General features: G+C 42.2%; 1 protein-coding gene across 2 annotated transcripts in view; it reads right to left on the bottom strand.

The window, feature by feature from the left end:
- LOC103278423 (WD repeat-containing protein on Y chromosome) overlaps nt 1-13932 on the bottom strand; it is an 82452-nt gene that overhangs the window by 44252 nt on the left and 24268 nt on the right. Inside the window, exons 3-7 of one of the 2 annotated variants that reach the window (XM_062974698.1) lie at nt 8297-8350; nt 6152-6235; nt 5556-5621; nt 1070-1300; nt 86-165 (exon numbers count right to left, since the gene is read on the bottom strand). In XM_062974698.1, coding sequence (XP_062830768.1) covers nt 86-165; nt 1070-1300; nt 5556-5621; nt 6152-6235; nt 8297-8350 — 515 coding nt within the window. The remainder of the gene's footprint in view (nt 1-85; nt 166-1069; nt 1301-5555; nt 5622-6151; nt 6236-8296; nt 8351-13932) is intronic. The other variant, XM_062974699.1, reaches the window with a different exon arrangement.

Below are 13932 nucleotides of genomic sequence, written 5' to 3'. Positions count from 1 at the left end.
ACTTGGAACTTTTCTCAGTTAAGTTGTGGATAAAAGAAATCTTGACAAAAGTTTTTGTTTTTGTTATTGTATGTGAGAAACTTACCCAGTTGCCAGTATTAATTTATTGTACGGAATCATAACAGTGAAATCCATAAGCCATTTCGATCTTTTGTGAGTGTTATCCTTAAAAATAACAAAAGGAAATTATAGGTTGCCATTCTATAATAACAAATGATAGAAAAATTAATATGATCAGCTTTTCAAAACAAAGCTTAAAAAACAATTTAGGGCCAACTATTAAGGAAAGAGAGATAAGGAAAGGGAGATTTGCATGAAGAAGAGATTTTTATACTAATATGAAACAATTTTCACAAATATAACAATCTCAGAAAGGTAAAATATTTGGGATATGAGGTTTCTAAAATGTCTCTACAGCTAGATAGAGACATGCATTATATGGCATATAGATGCAGCCATATGACAGTGAATTTGGGTGCCATTAAAACATTTTTAGCAACAAGGAGCTTAGAAGATTTCATGTTTCTCACCATTGTCCCAAAGAGTGAAACCATAAACCGAAATCCAATTGTCAAACCTCAACTAAAGTAAAAGCATTGCATTCAAGGAAGTTTGGTAAGTAAACACACTCATTTACTCCATTGACATAGTGGATCTGCCCTAACTGGGACTATTTAAACCACAGATATTAATTATCAAGGAAGCAAGAAGATCTTTTGAAATCTCAGCTTACACAGAATCTACATCTGCATTGTAGAATTAATACAGTTTGAGGCCAGTTCAATAGCTATGGCATATTGTTATGGAATCATAGAAGGTCTGTAGCCTTCTATGCGATTTTCCTGCTGCTTGGCAGGGGGTTGGACTGGATGGCCCACGAGGTCTCTCCCAACTCTATGATTCTCTGCCAAAGAGCGTAGATGCCTCACCAAACTACAAATCCCAGGAATCCATAGCATTGAGCCATAGTAAATCAAGTGGTGTCAAACTGCATTCATTCTACCAGGTAGATGCAGCCCTAAAGAATAAACAATTTTGAAAGCCCTCGCGGGAAAAACAGATGACGTACGAAAACCATCTTGCTTCGTTTTAGCTTGAGCTCTGGTGACCAGAAGGAAATATTTCCATCTTCTCTGGCTGTTATGAGTGTGCTGTCTGACAGTGAGCAAATGTGTAGGACAGGTTCTCCATGTGGGATCTCCTTTATTTCCGCTGGAAGTGAGAAGTCAACTCTTTTCAGACGACTGGAGAATCTGTCCTGTTCAGCATATTCCAGATGCATGTAGGTGCAGAAATCATGCTGGTACAGGAGGGGAAAAAACAGTAATAATCTAAGACATGTGCAGAAATGAGTCTTACTACATTCAGTGGAGCTTATTTCTCCATTTAATTGGGAAATAGTTTATTGAAAATCTCTTTTATGATGATGATGAAGAAGACTATGAAGATTTCCTTTCCCTCCCTTGTGGGTATTAGACTTACAAAATATTATAGCCAACACAAACTAAAAATATACCAAAACACTAATTATACATGCCTGTTTATGTGCCTTCAAGTTGTTTCTGACTTATTACAACCCTATCTCAGGATTGTTTGTTTTGGTAAGAGTTGTTCAGAAGCATGAACACCTGAATGTATGTGTGTGTCATACTTAGACTGTATACATAATTGGTGTTAATAGTCTATTTTTAAAAGTTGCAATGTTTAATTCTATTTTAATATTTGTATGCTTTTTTACATTTTGAATTAAATATTGTATTGCTTTTATTGTTATCTACTTTGGGTCTTTTTAAGAGAGATAAAGTGGGATAGAAGTGATGATGAGGATGATGAGGATGGATTCATAAATTATTCCCTGTAATGTTTTTCATGCACTTCACCAAGTAGGAGTTGCTGAAGGGAAACAATATTGATTTCTTCCTCTCTTTCTCCAATCAGTACCTGAATTCCCTGATGTTTCCAACATCAACAGTTTGTAAATTACTTAAGCAAGTTAATAAAAATTAAAAGGTTATTAGTCTCATTGAAATTACATTCTTCAACATTATTTATCTCGTGAAGATTTTTGTACTGTTTTCTTTCATAATTTGTGTTTTATTGTGTTAGCCAGGGTTGTGGCCAAGATCGCTTCAGACAACGGCAACTGTATTCTGATCGCTCCCTGGTGGCCCCACCAACTGTGGTTCGCGACACTCCTAGGGGCATCACAGGACGATTACATTCATCTGAGAAGCAGCCCGGACCTCCTCACGGTCCAGGACGGCCTAATCAGACACCCGGACATGAAGTCTCTCTGATTAACGGCATGGAGGATCAGGCCACGGCTCACTTCTCCGATGCCGTCTGTAGTATAGTCCTTGCAGCTCAAAAGACTTCTACTAAGAGATCATATACTTACAAGTGGTCTCGCTTCAAAGATTTTATCTCCCCCTCTGGAGCTAATAGTTCTACTGTAATCAGGGGTTGTGATTTGTGAAGAATCTGATGCTTCAGAGGATGAGAAAAGGGTTTTGTGCTGTCTCAGGAGAGGATTTGGGAGAATGGAAGTGACATGGAGAGATGTGTTAGTGAATCTCCTGGTAGGTCTCAGGATATTAGAGAAAGCGAAATCTGTTCCCATGAGAATCTGCCAGAGTTTGCTCCTGAGAGAAATGTGGGAGAGTGTGAGTTTTTCCCTAGGTCAGAGCATCATCAGCTGCACTGAGAGAGTGTGAAAGAGGGCCCTTCTAGACAGGCCCTATATCCCAGGATCTGATCCCAGGTTTTTTGTTTAAATTGGATTATATGAGTCTGCACTGCCAGATAATCTGGGATAAGCAAAAAACCTTGAATCAGATCTTGTGATAATAGGGCCTGTCTGGAAGGGCCCTGGGAGACAGACTCACTTTTCCCAGCAGCTTTGAGATAAGCAGCGAAGAACCCATGGCAGGCCCAAGGTAATTTTCAAGTATAGGCAAAGAGAATCCCCCCCACCCCAAAAAAAAACGATCACTGAAAAATAAAAGCATTGGATAAGCGAAAATGTTGGATAATAAGGAGGGATTAAGGAAAAGCCTAAATAAAGAACAACATTCTGAAAACAGAGGAAATCCAGACAGGAAACAATCAGGGCCAGCTAACACCTCCCAACCAAGGATGCCCCCAGGGAGGAAACAGCCAGGCTTTGATTCTACAAGGCCATTAAATGCTAATCAAGGTGGCTAATTGCAACATTCACACTAGCCTCAAACAGACAAGAGCTCTTTCTCCCACCCTGGATTTTCCACAGATATATAAACCCCACTTACCAAGCTTCCAACAGGCCTCACAACCTCTGAGGATGCCTGCCATAGATGTGGGTGAAACGTCAGGAGAGAATGCTTCTGGAACATGGCCAGGCAGCCCGGAGACCTGGCCTCGAGGAAGGGGTGAGAACGAAGGAGTTTGCCACTTTGCGGAGCAGAGAAGCGGCGTTTGTCTGCTTTGCAGAGTGGGAATCGCCTCCCTTCTCGCCAGGAAGGAAATCCCCACTCTGCAAAGCAGAAAAGGCCTTCCAATTGACTGTGCGGATGGGTGGCGCTCTCCAAAGGGCTGCCGCCGCCAGCGCCACCACTGCCACGGGGGCGCCTCGATGGCGCCCCCGGGAACTGTATGCCACAGGCAACCGCCTAATTGGCCTCGCTGGTGGACCACCTCTGGAAGAACCAGGTGTACAAGGAGTGATGTCATGGGCGGGAATTGAGGCTTTTGAGTGGACACCAAGTGGACTACTCTTTGTGAGAACAATATTGCATTTCAAGTGGGAACAACTCTTAAGTTAAATGGCCTTGTGTCGTGGTTCAACCTGATGAAGATGAGGGGCTGTGAGACTGGAAGATGCATTTTCAGAGCCAGGGAGTATGCTTGATTCAGATACAGCCAAGAAGGGGGAAAAAGAGGTGGTGTTAGAGAAAAAACCTGTTTCTGTATTGCCGTGTGAAAACTAGAAGATGCCGTGTCTGGGATTCATGCTAATGTTTTGCTCCTGGTTTTCTGGATTTACCTTGGGATTTATGTTCATATTTTAAGCCTTATATTTTGGATGTATCCTGCCTTCATACTCCAGTTTTAAACCTTGCTTTGGGGATTTATGCTGCCTGTGGATTATTCTCTATATAGAGTTTGACTTGGCTTTTTGCCAATGACTTTTGCCTGCTATATTAACTCTTGGATTTTACCCCTTATTTACTCCATGGTGTTTTGCCCTTTTTATATATGCTTTCTTAATAAACTACTTTGACTTTCACGTTTGGTTTCTTGGTGGGTGCTGTGAGCAAGGTGAAACCCTGCTGAAGTGCAACACCTTGCTTCAAGTGTTCAAGTTTCTGGATTTTGGGTCTTGTTCATGTTTGCTTGTTTAAGCTTCAAGTCTCTGGATTTTAATTCCTGTTCATGTCTTCATGGTTTTTGGTCTGGTTTATTTTATTTTATTTTTTTTTGTTCTCAAATTCTAGATATAACTTTGATCAAGTGTATGGAGTTTGCCTTGTTTCACCGTTTTGACTCAAAGTGAAATTCCAAGTTTTTGAATTTCTGTGGTTTGATTCATGAAAATGATTGTCACCTATACTCAGCAATTTTGGAGTTTCTGGATTTGTCTTTCGGATTTTTGATTATTTTTGTTCGTGCTTTTTCTTATCTTTTATATTTTTCTTAGTAAATTTTACCTAGTGGATTCTCTTGTCCCTGCATGGTTTCTGAGGGAAAAGGTGTCTCACAGCGGGGGCACCACATTAGGGCTTAAGAACAAGATTCAGTCTCTCCCTTTTCAGCTCCAAAATTCTAATATGACATCTTCTATTCATTCCAAATTGCAGAGTGGCTTATAGAGCATTCTTTATATCCTCTTTCTTTGCAAATGTTGGGAAATGTGGGATATACTTCCCACCTACTCTAATAGTGTAATCAAAATAGCAAGGCAGAAACTGAACAACAACCAGGCTCATGCATCCCCACTTCCTATTAGAAAAATAAATAAAATAAAATGAGCTTAGTCTTATTTGTGAAACACATAACGTGGCTTTACTTACAAATTCCTTTTACATGGTCAACATGGTTTATGGAGGAGAGGGGAAGAAGATTAGAGTGATGCACAAAGTGAACGGGTATGGAAATCAGTAAAACTAGCAATTTGTATAGGTATTAAAAGATTACTAACTCTAACTGCACTTGCATCTTATTTTAAGCAATTAATCCTTTTACAATTACAATAGGAGGGAGCAAGCTTATTTTCTGCTGCCCTGCAGACTAGGACACGGAACAATGGCTTCAATCTACAGGAAAGGAGATTCCACCTGAACATCAGGAAGAACTTCCTCACTGTGAGGGCTGTTCGGCAGTGGAACTCTCTCCCCCAGACTGTGGTGGAGGCTCCTCCTTTGGAAGCTTTTAAGCAGAGGCTGGATGGCCATCTGTCGGGGGTGCTTTGAATGCGATTTCCTGCTTCTTAGCGGGGGGTTGGACTAGATGGCCCATGAGGTCTCTTCCAACTCTACTATTCTATGATTCTATGATTCTATGTCTGGTCTTCCACTTACCCACTTAATTCTGCCAGTTGCAGAATAGTCAATTTTCATGAAAAGTTCTTCTAATTGTTCATCATTCTGTAGAGATAAAAAGGTATGGAGAGTAAACATTTTACCTATCTCCTCTCCCAAAGATTTCATGGAGTATCTTTTCTGAAGGCCAACATTGTGAGAGGATGGATGAGTTTGGTCCAGGGAATGTGTGAACTAAAAATATGGTGGAGAAAGGCGGAATAGGAACTACTCCTGCAACCTGGAAACATTACAGCCAAATTTAATACTTTAATATTAAATTATAACAGAAAATCATGTGAGAATTTACATTTACAAAATTAATTAATTAATCAATTAACTTCTTAATTGTCATTTTTAAAAGCTTAAAATTATTAGAAATGATTAATAATAAATTATCAAAATAATGTCTCTCAAAAATAATTTTAAATGCTATTTTTAAAAATCATTGATGAAAATGTTAATGGATTGAAGGTAACAAATTAATTGAAATTAATTATTACCAAATGTAGGCATATACTATCTCCTCCAACCCTCCCTCCTGTAACCCTGGTATTAACTATTTGATCATGACTTTTAAATTGTGGGTTACTTACTACATTCTGTGATCCCATGCATTTCTTGAATATGTGCTTGAAGTTTTCCAGATCCAAAGATTTATATCGATTAATTTCTAATTCCTGGAAGCAGGTAAAGCAATAGAGGAAAATCATGCACTTGGCAGGTCTCTGTATTTCAAAGTAAAATCCCATTTATGTCTGTCAGTTCTTTTGCCCTGAATTGATCTAAGATGTATATGTAAAACTACAGTTTAAATTCTGAACTGAAGAATGAAGTACAGATATTGCATTTTCAGCTCAAATTGGGTACAGATAGTGCTAGCATATTGGGTCAAGGAGTTCTACTACTTTCACTATCACAAGGCAGAAACTCGTATTTCACTCTTAGGTTTCCCATTTTGGTGCTTTATCCTACAGTTGTTACAGCAGTTGGATGTTTCGCAAATGACAATGTTTAGCTCCATCTCATCAAAAGCATCACATGCAGATTTCATCTTCTCTTGCTCAAATTTAAAGGCACAGTCACAGACTAGACCACTTTTTCCGGTCAATCAACAACTTTGGTGCTTCTCTATTTCAACTAACACAACAATCTATGCTGTGTCAGAAGTAGATCCTACTACATTTAGCCAATGATACTGAAAGACATGCCTCTTCTTTGTTATAATCAGAGTCCATTCATGTATAATAGATATCTTTGAAGCTAGATCCATCAAGCAGTTTAGGGACTTGTGTATGATCCTACGTTAGGATGCTATTGGACCTTCAGACAACTGTGTGGATTCAATAATTGTCCTAAAGTTTGAGGACTTGGGTAAGACCAACAAATAAATATATTGGGTGATAGAGATGCAACAGAGGTCAAGGAAGTTGTTGGATATGAAGCTAGGATGACATGTGCTCTCTGTTACAGCTCTCTGTTTGACAATATATTCTCTATTTGAAGAGCGATTCAATACAATTTTGACATAAAGACCTCAGAATGGGGGACAGGGAGGTTGAAGTTCTCCTGAAAATATCTGGCAACATTGTACCACCAAGATTCTTATGTAATTGAACTGATGGACTCAAGCATTATCCATCAGTTATGCACTAAATCATCAAACACTAAAGATGCATTTGCACTGTAGAATTAATGTAGTTTGACACCACTTTAACTGCCATGAATCAATGCTAAGGAATGATGGCAGTTGTAGTTTTACAAGGTCTTTAGCCTTCTCTGCAAAACAACAACTTCCATGATTCTGTATCATTTACCCGTGGCATTTAAAGTGGTTTCAAGCGGCATTAATTCTACAATGTAGATGCACACTAAGAAATATTAACACAGCACTTGTCACTGAGTTCTTCCAGGAATAATAAAGTTTGCCTGCAATTCTATTTTATGACAACTTACTCATGAATAGGCTACTATGAACACCTGATAGGCACTTCTGCATAGACATTGTACTTATAAGTCTCCGTATTTAAGGATCCTTGAATTATAATGAATTATACTTGCCTGCAAGTAGGCAAGATTAATAACAAACTACATATTAAAATTGAGCCCCATTCCCCACCTTAAAACTAGTTCTGAGAACACTGAAAGAAAGGAACCATAAAAAAAGAAGAAGGTATACTTTGAAGTTCCTTATCCACAGTTAACAACAGGATGGAAGACGGAACAGCTACACAGACTGCCCAGATTTATTATATTTTTATTACACATTTGCATTTCTATATAAGTCACCACATACAACCCTGTATCTGCTGTTGCTTTCTTTTTTGGTGATGCATATCCTCTTTTATGGTTCATTGTAAACAACCATGGCAGGGTTGGTCTCGGCCTGAATACAGATTTTTGGGTTCACCAATTCCTGTTATGGGTTCCTTTCTATTTAAATATATTTAAGCAGTTATTGATTCTAACTTAAATAACTTTAACAATTATTACACTTCTGTCTTGGTGATACCAATCTCTCAATCATACCCATGAAATTAATACAAAAATCCTCTTTTAGTATTTGATTCCCTCAAACACAAAATAAAATTGAGGTGTAAACCTAACTGCACAATCAACAAGTTGAAGATAATTCTTGGTGTAACTGATATAAAATCAAAAGTTTCTTTGTAATCAAAATGTTTCCTTTTGGTGAAATTACATACAGTGATACATAGGTGATTTCATTATGATGGTAATACCTGAAAAGCTGCGTGTATCTTCTGAAGCTGTTCAAGAGTTACCTGTTCCTCGATCTTTTCAAGACAAAAAAAATTGAATTGTTAAAAACAGACTCATTTTAAAACTTTGAAACATCTAAGGACTGAAAAGTACCTTCCACTGATGACAACATTTCTCAACACGGTTTGTATCTGTTTAGTGGTCTCCTCCTATAGATTTCATGATGGAGCTGTCTGTCTCCCATAAATCTGGCCAATTCTGCTAAAAGCAGCCATAAAATGGGAGAAAGTGCACCCTTAGAAGGCAGGGATTAAAAAAATAGAAGAAATTAATAGTAATGAATATTAATTTTGAATAATTACTCCCTCATCCAGACAAAACTAGAATTCCATATGTGTCTTTCTTAACATTAAACATCAAAAGAGTTATGTAGACATCTGCTAGGATCAGGAGAGAACATTGCAGGGAATACAGGTACCTATTGAATGTATCTTTTGCAAGAGATATGAAATTTCATGAAGAGTTTTTGAAATTTGCAATTGTTTCATGTGTAGAAGAGAAAAAAAGTGAGATTTAAGAATTTTGAATGTTGGAAAAAACTGAACTGATATGTTTTACAATCCCTATCTGGAAATATTTGGGATAATGGCAGGAATTATATGGCCTTTCTGAAGTTCTTGGAGCAGAAATCCCAGTATTGAGTTGCTTCACAACCTCTGAGGACCTCACAACCTCTGAGGATGCCTACCATAGATGCAGGCGAAATGTCAGGAGAGAATACTTCTGGAATATGGCCACACAGCCTGGAAAACTCACAGCAGCCCAGTGATTCTGGTCATGAAAGCCTTCAACAATCCCAATAATCTTTGCCATTAGTTCTGCTGGTTAAGACTGCTGGACTCTGCAGTCCAGGAACATCTGGAGTACCAGGATTTCTTAGTATACAAGGAATCTTGCTTCATTCTCCTGTTTTTATCTATCTATCATCTATCTATCTATCTATCTATCTATCTATCTATCTATCTATCTATCTATCTATCTATTAGGCTTGCTCAAATAATTCGTTTTCCCCGTTTACCGTTATTGATTCGTTATTTTCGGATTTTTTGAAGCAATATTGAATCTTGGCTGTCCACACGCCTGGATATCGCGGTTTCGAACCGCGATTGGCCGTTTTCCGTAATGGCGCCTTTTTTTTCGTTTTTAAAAAATGCTTTGGCAAATCATCCAAACTTTTTTAAGTCCACTGGGGCAATCTAGTGTGTTGTTTGCACCTTGTAGCCAATCAGAGAGCACGTTTAACCAGGGGGAGGGGCTGGTAGGACGTGCTTAATGAAAACAGCGTGCACACGCCTCGTGGCTCAGTCGCACTGGGACTTTTGGAGAGGGTGGAAGGGTAGATTGGTGCAGGCAGGCAGGAAACATTGCTGCGTCACAGCATGGCTGTGTGAAGACCAGGAGAGGAGAAAAGGTGGGGTGGTCTGTGGCTGAGTTTGGTGGTGTGGGTCTTAGGTCTTTCTATTTCTTTTGTTGTTGCAAACTTGCAAAGGGCTGTCCTGTGGGTGTTTTTCCTGTTCAAAATACAACTCCTTCGGGGAAAATAAAAGCTTGCCTTTGTGCCTTGCCTTCCCCTGGGCTACGGGTGTGTGTGTGTCTGCCAGGAACGCTTTGGGAAAGAGTTGCATATCCCATCCTGTTCAAAATACAACTCCTTTTGGGGAAAGAAAAGGTTCCCTTTGTGCCTTGCCTTGTGTGTGTGTCTGCCAGGAACGCTTTGGGAAAGAGTTGCATATCCCATCCTGTTCAAAATACAACTCCTTTCGGGGAAAGAAAAGCTTGCCTTTGTGCCTTGCCTGGTGTGTGTGTCTGCCAGGAACGCTTTGGGAAAGAGTTGCATATCCCATCCTGTTCAAAATACAACTCCTTTTGGGGAAAGAAAAGGTTCCCTTTGTGCCTTGCCTTGTGTGTGTGTCTGCCAGGAACGCTTTGGGAAAGAGTTGCATATCCCATCCTGTTCAAAATACAACTCCTTTCGGGGAAAATAAAAGCTTGCCTTTGTGCCTTGCCTGGTGTGTGTGTCTGCCAGGAACGCTTTGGGAAAGAGTTGCATATCCCATCCTGTTCAAAATACAACTCCTTTCGGGGAAAGAAAAGGTTCCCTTTGTGCCTTGCCTTGTGAGTGTGTCTGCCAGGAACGCTTTGGGAAAGAGTTGCATATCCCATCCTGTTCAAAATACAACTCCTTCGGGGAAAATAAAAGCTTGCCTTTGTGCCTTGCCTGGTGTGTGTGTCTGCCAGGAACGCTTTGGGAAAGAGTTGCATATCCCATCCTGTTCAAAATACAACTCCTTTTGGGGAAAGAAAAGGTTCCCTTTGTGCCTTGCCTTGTGTGTGTGTCTGCCAGGAACGCTTTGGGAAAGAGTTGCATATCCCATCCTGTTCAAAATACAACTCCTTTTGGGGAAAGAAAAGGTTCCCTTTGTGCCTTGCCTTGTGTGTGTGTCTGCCAGGAACGCTTTGGGAAAGAGTTGCATATCCCATCCTGTTCAAAATACAACTCCTTTCGGGAAAATAAAAGCTTGCCTTTGTGCCTTGCCTGGTGTGTGTGTCTGCCAGGAACGCTTTGGGAAAGAGTTGCATATCCCATCCTGTTCAAAATACAACTCCTTTTGGGGAAAGAAAAGGTTCCCTTTGTGCCTTGCCTTGTGTGTGTGTCTGCCAGGAACGCTTTGGGAAAGAGTTGCATATCCCATCCTGTTCAAAATACAACTCCTTTCGGGGAAAATAAAAGCTTGCCTTTGTGCCTTGCCTGGTGTGTGTGTCTGCCAGGAACGCTTTGGGAAAGAGTTGCATATCCCATCCTGTTCAAAATACAACTCCTTTCGGGGAAAGAAAAGGTTCCCTTTGTGCCTTGCCTTGTGTGTGTGTCTGCCAGGAACGCTTTGGGAAAGAGTTGCATATCCCATCCTGTTCAAAATACAACTCCTTCGGGGAAAATAAAAGCTTGCCTTTGTGCCTTGCCTGGTGTGTGTGTCTGCCAGGAACGCTTTGGGAAAGAGTTGCATATCCCATCCTCTTCAAAATACAACTCCTTTTGGGGAAAGAAAAGGTTCCCTTTGTGCCTTGCCTTGTGTGTGTGTCTGCAAGGAACGCTTTGGGAAAGAGTTGCATATCCCATCCTGTTCAAAATACAACTCCTTTTGGGGAAAATAAAAGCTTGCCTTTGTGCCTTGCCTTTCCCAGTCTCAAACACCTCCAGGGCTGCGTGGGTGTGTGTCTGCCAGGGACGCTTCCTGATTTTCCCAAGCCAACTTTGGGAAAGAGTTGCATATCCCATACTTTCCTGTAGAACTGGAAAGTACAGGTATCCCCTTGTAAATAAATAAAACTAACTAAATGTTATAGACTACGCTTTTGCAACAGTAAATTGGCCAGAATATAACACGTTGCCAATCAAGATTCAACAAATATTTCCCACCAGTAACACAACACCTTACCATCATCCCTTCTGTTACCTGAAAACACTCCCCTTGTCATGAAGCGCTCAGCTGTACGCGGGTCTGGGGGAGCAAGTCCTGGTAGTGGTCAAGCCACGGCCAGGACACTGTGGGGGGCCAAAAAAGTTAAGGTGGGTCCCATACGTCTGGAACGCCGAACTATGGGAGTGGGTGGACTTGATGAAGAACCAGGCTGTTCTAATGCAGACAGTTCACAGGCATCCACCCGGAGCCGGCTGTCGCATGGAGCTGAGACAACTGGACGATCATTGGAACATACAGGTGTTGCCGTCCTGGAACTACAGGTGGTGGATAGTGAGGATATAGATAACCCCACCCCTCCCCCAGCTACTGACAGTGAGGAGGAGGTAGAGGAGGTACTACCATCAAAACGTAGACTTTCTCATGCTGCTGAAAGGGTGCCCACGACTCCCATCTCTGAGGGCGTCGCCACAGTGGCTGTGGGGAGGCCAAGGTCATTTATTTGGGACCATTTCCATGTCCACTCTCAGAGTTCTACTTTGGCAGTTTGTAGACACTGTGGGGCAAATATCAGCAGAGGCAGAGACACGAGACATCTTGCGACCTCGGGGTTGAGCTCTCACATGAAGCGACACCATCCCTCCATTTCGCTGGGAGGGGGAACTGCAAGCCCTTCCAGTGGCAGCCTTAGCACGCAAAGTTCACCAGGTGAAGATAGTGGAAGGCGGACACAGTCCACCTTGGAGGATTGGGCCATTCCATTACACAGAAAGAAAACGGGGGAAACATTGCTCACACCCCAGCAGATAACCCAAACTGTGGGAGAGATGATTGCCCTAGATCACCATCCCTTCCGCCTGGTAGAACAAGAAGGCTTTGTACGCCTTATGAAACGACTGTGCCCCCGCTACAAAATCCCCTCCCGTCACACCTTTTCCAGAAAAGTAATCCCCGGCTTGTACGAGGGCTGTAAGGAACGCATTATCCAGATGTTGCGTACCGCCATGGGAGGACACATCCATTTTACCTCTGATATTTGGTCAAGCTTGGGAGGAGGCCACTCCTACCTCTCTCTCACGGCACATTGGTGGGAGAAGGAAGGCACTATGGATACATCCCATCGTTGGGCACTCCTCGCATTGGAGGTAGTTGATCGTGATCACAAGGCAGAGACCATCTGCAACTATCTGGAAAACATGATGGGGGAATGGATGCAGTGTAGGCCGGAAGAAATGAGGAGGGGCTTTATGGTGACGGACGCAGGGAAAAATATGATCAAAGCGGTTGAAAGTGCCGGGTTTCAGAATGTGTCCTGCATGGCCCACTTGCTTCACAATACCGTCAAGGAAGGTTTAAAGAGCCAGGAAGAGCAGTCGGGCAGCAACACAAACATCTCCCTGCTGATCGAGCGCTGTAGAAAGATCGCGGGCTACTTCCACCGGAGCATCAAGGCAGCCCGGCAGCTGAGAGACAGGCAGAGCCTTGAAGGCCTCCCGCAGCACAAGCTGCTCCAGGACGTCTCGACTCGGTGGAATTCAACCTTAAAAATGCTCGAACGCATGGTCGAGCAGCAGAAGGCGGTACACGGCATCTCCCTCACTTTGGTTGCGCCTGTTAGCAAGCTTGTTCCAACTAAGCAAGAGTGGGACACCATCTCCCAGCTAGTAGACGTACTAAAGCCATTCAAACATGCCACTGAGACACTTTCAGAATCAAAAGCTCTTCTGAGCCAGGCAGTGCCCATGGTCTTGAGGCTAAGGAGGCACCTAGAAAGGCTTGGGGCCGGTCGAACAATGGACTCCCTGGCTGGACCGCTGACACCGCCGGTCCAGGAGGTGGTGAGGAGGTTGTCCTTTGCTGTACGGAAACGGCTAGAGCCACTTCTTTCCAGCAAGGTCCATATGCTGGCGGCCTTGTGTGATCCACGGCTAAAGTACAACGTCTGCCCAAAAGACTTTACCATGTGGAAGGCCCAACTTGTTGACCTTGTGAGGGAGGTCTTTGCTGCCAGGGTGGAGGAAACGGGCACAGCGGCCCCTCTTCCAGAACTGCCTGTCACCCCAAGCACTAGCGCTAGTGGCGAGACGGAAAGTCCCGCGGAGCCGGTAGGGGGTTGCCGTAGGGATACGGATCTCCAGCCGCGAACAGGAAACGTTTTCTTTGCAGAGACGGTGGCC

This window comes from Anolis carolinensis, chromosome 3 (assembly GCF_035594765.1).
Source record: "Anolis carolinensis isolate JA03-04 chromosome 3, rAnoCar3.1.pri, whole genome shotgun sequence".
In the NCBI taxonomy this organism is placed as follows: domain Eukaryota; kingdom Metazoa; phylum Chordata; class Lepidosauria; order Squamata; family Dactyloidae; genus Anolis; species Anolis carolinensis.
The sequence above is the reverse complement of the archived record's forward strand: the minus strand, read 5'-3'. Positions and strand labels throughout refer to the sequence as shown.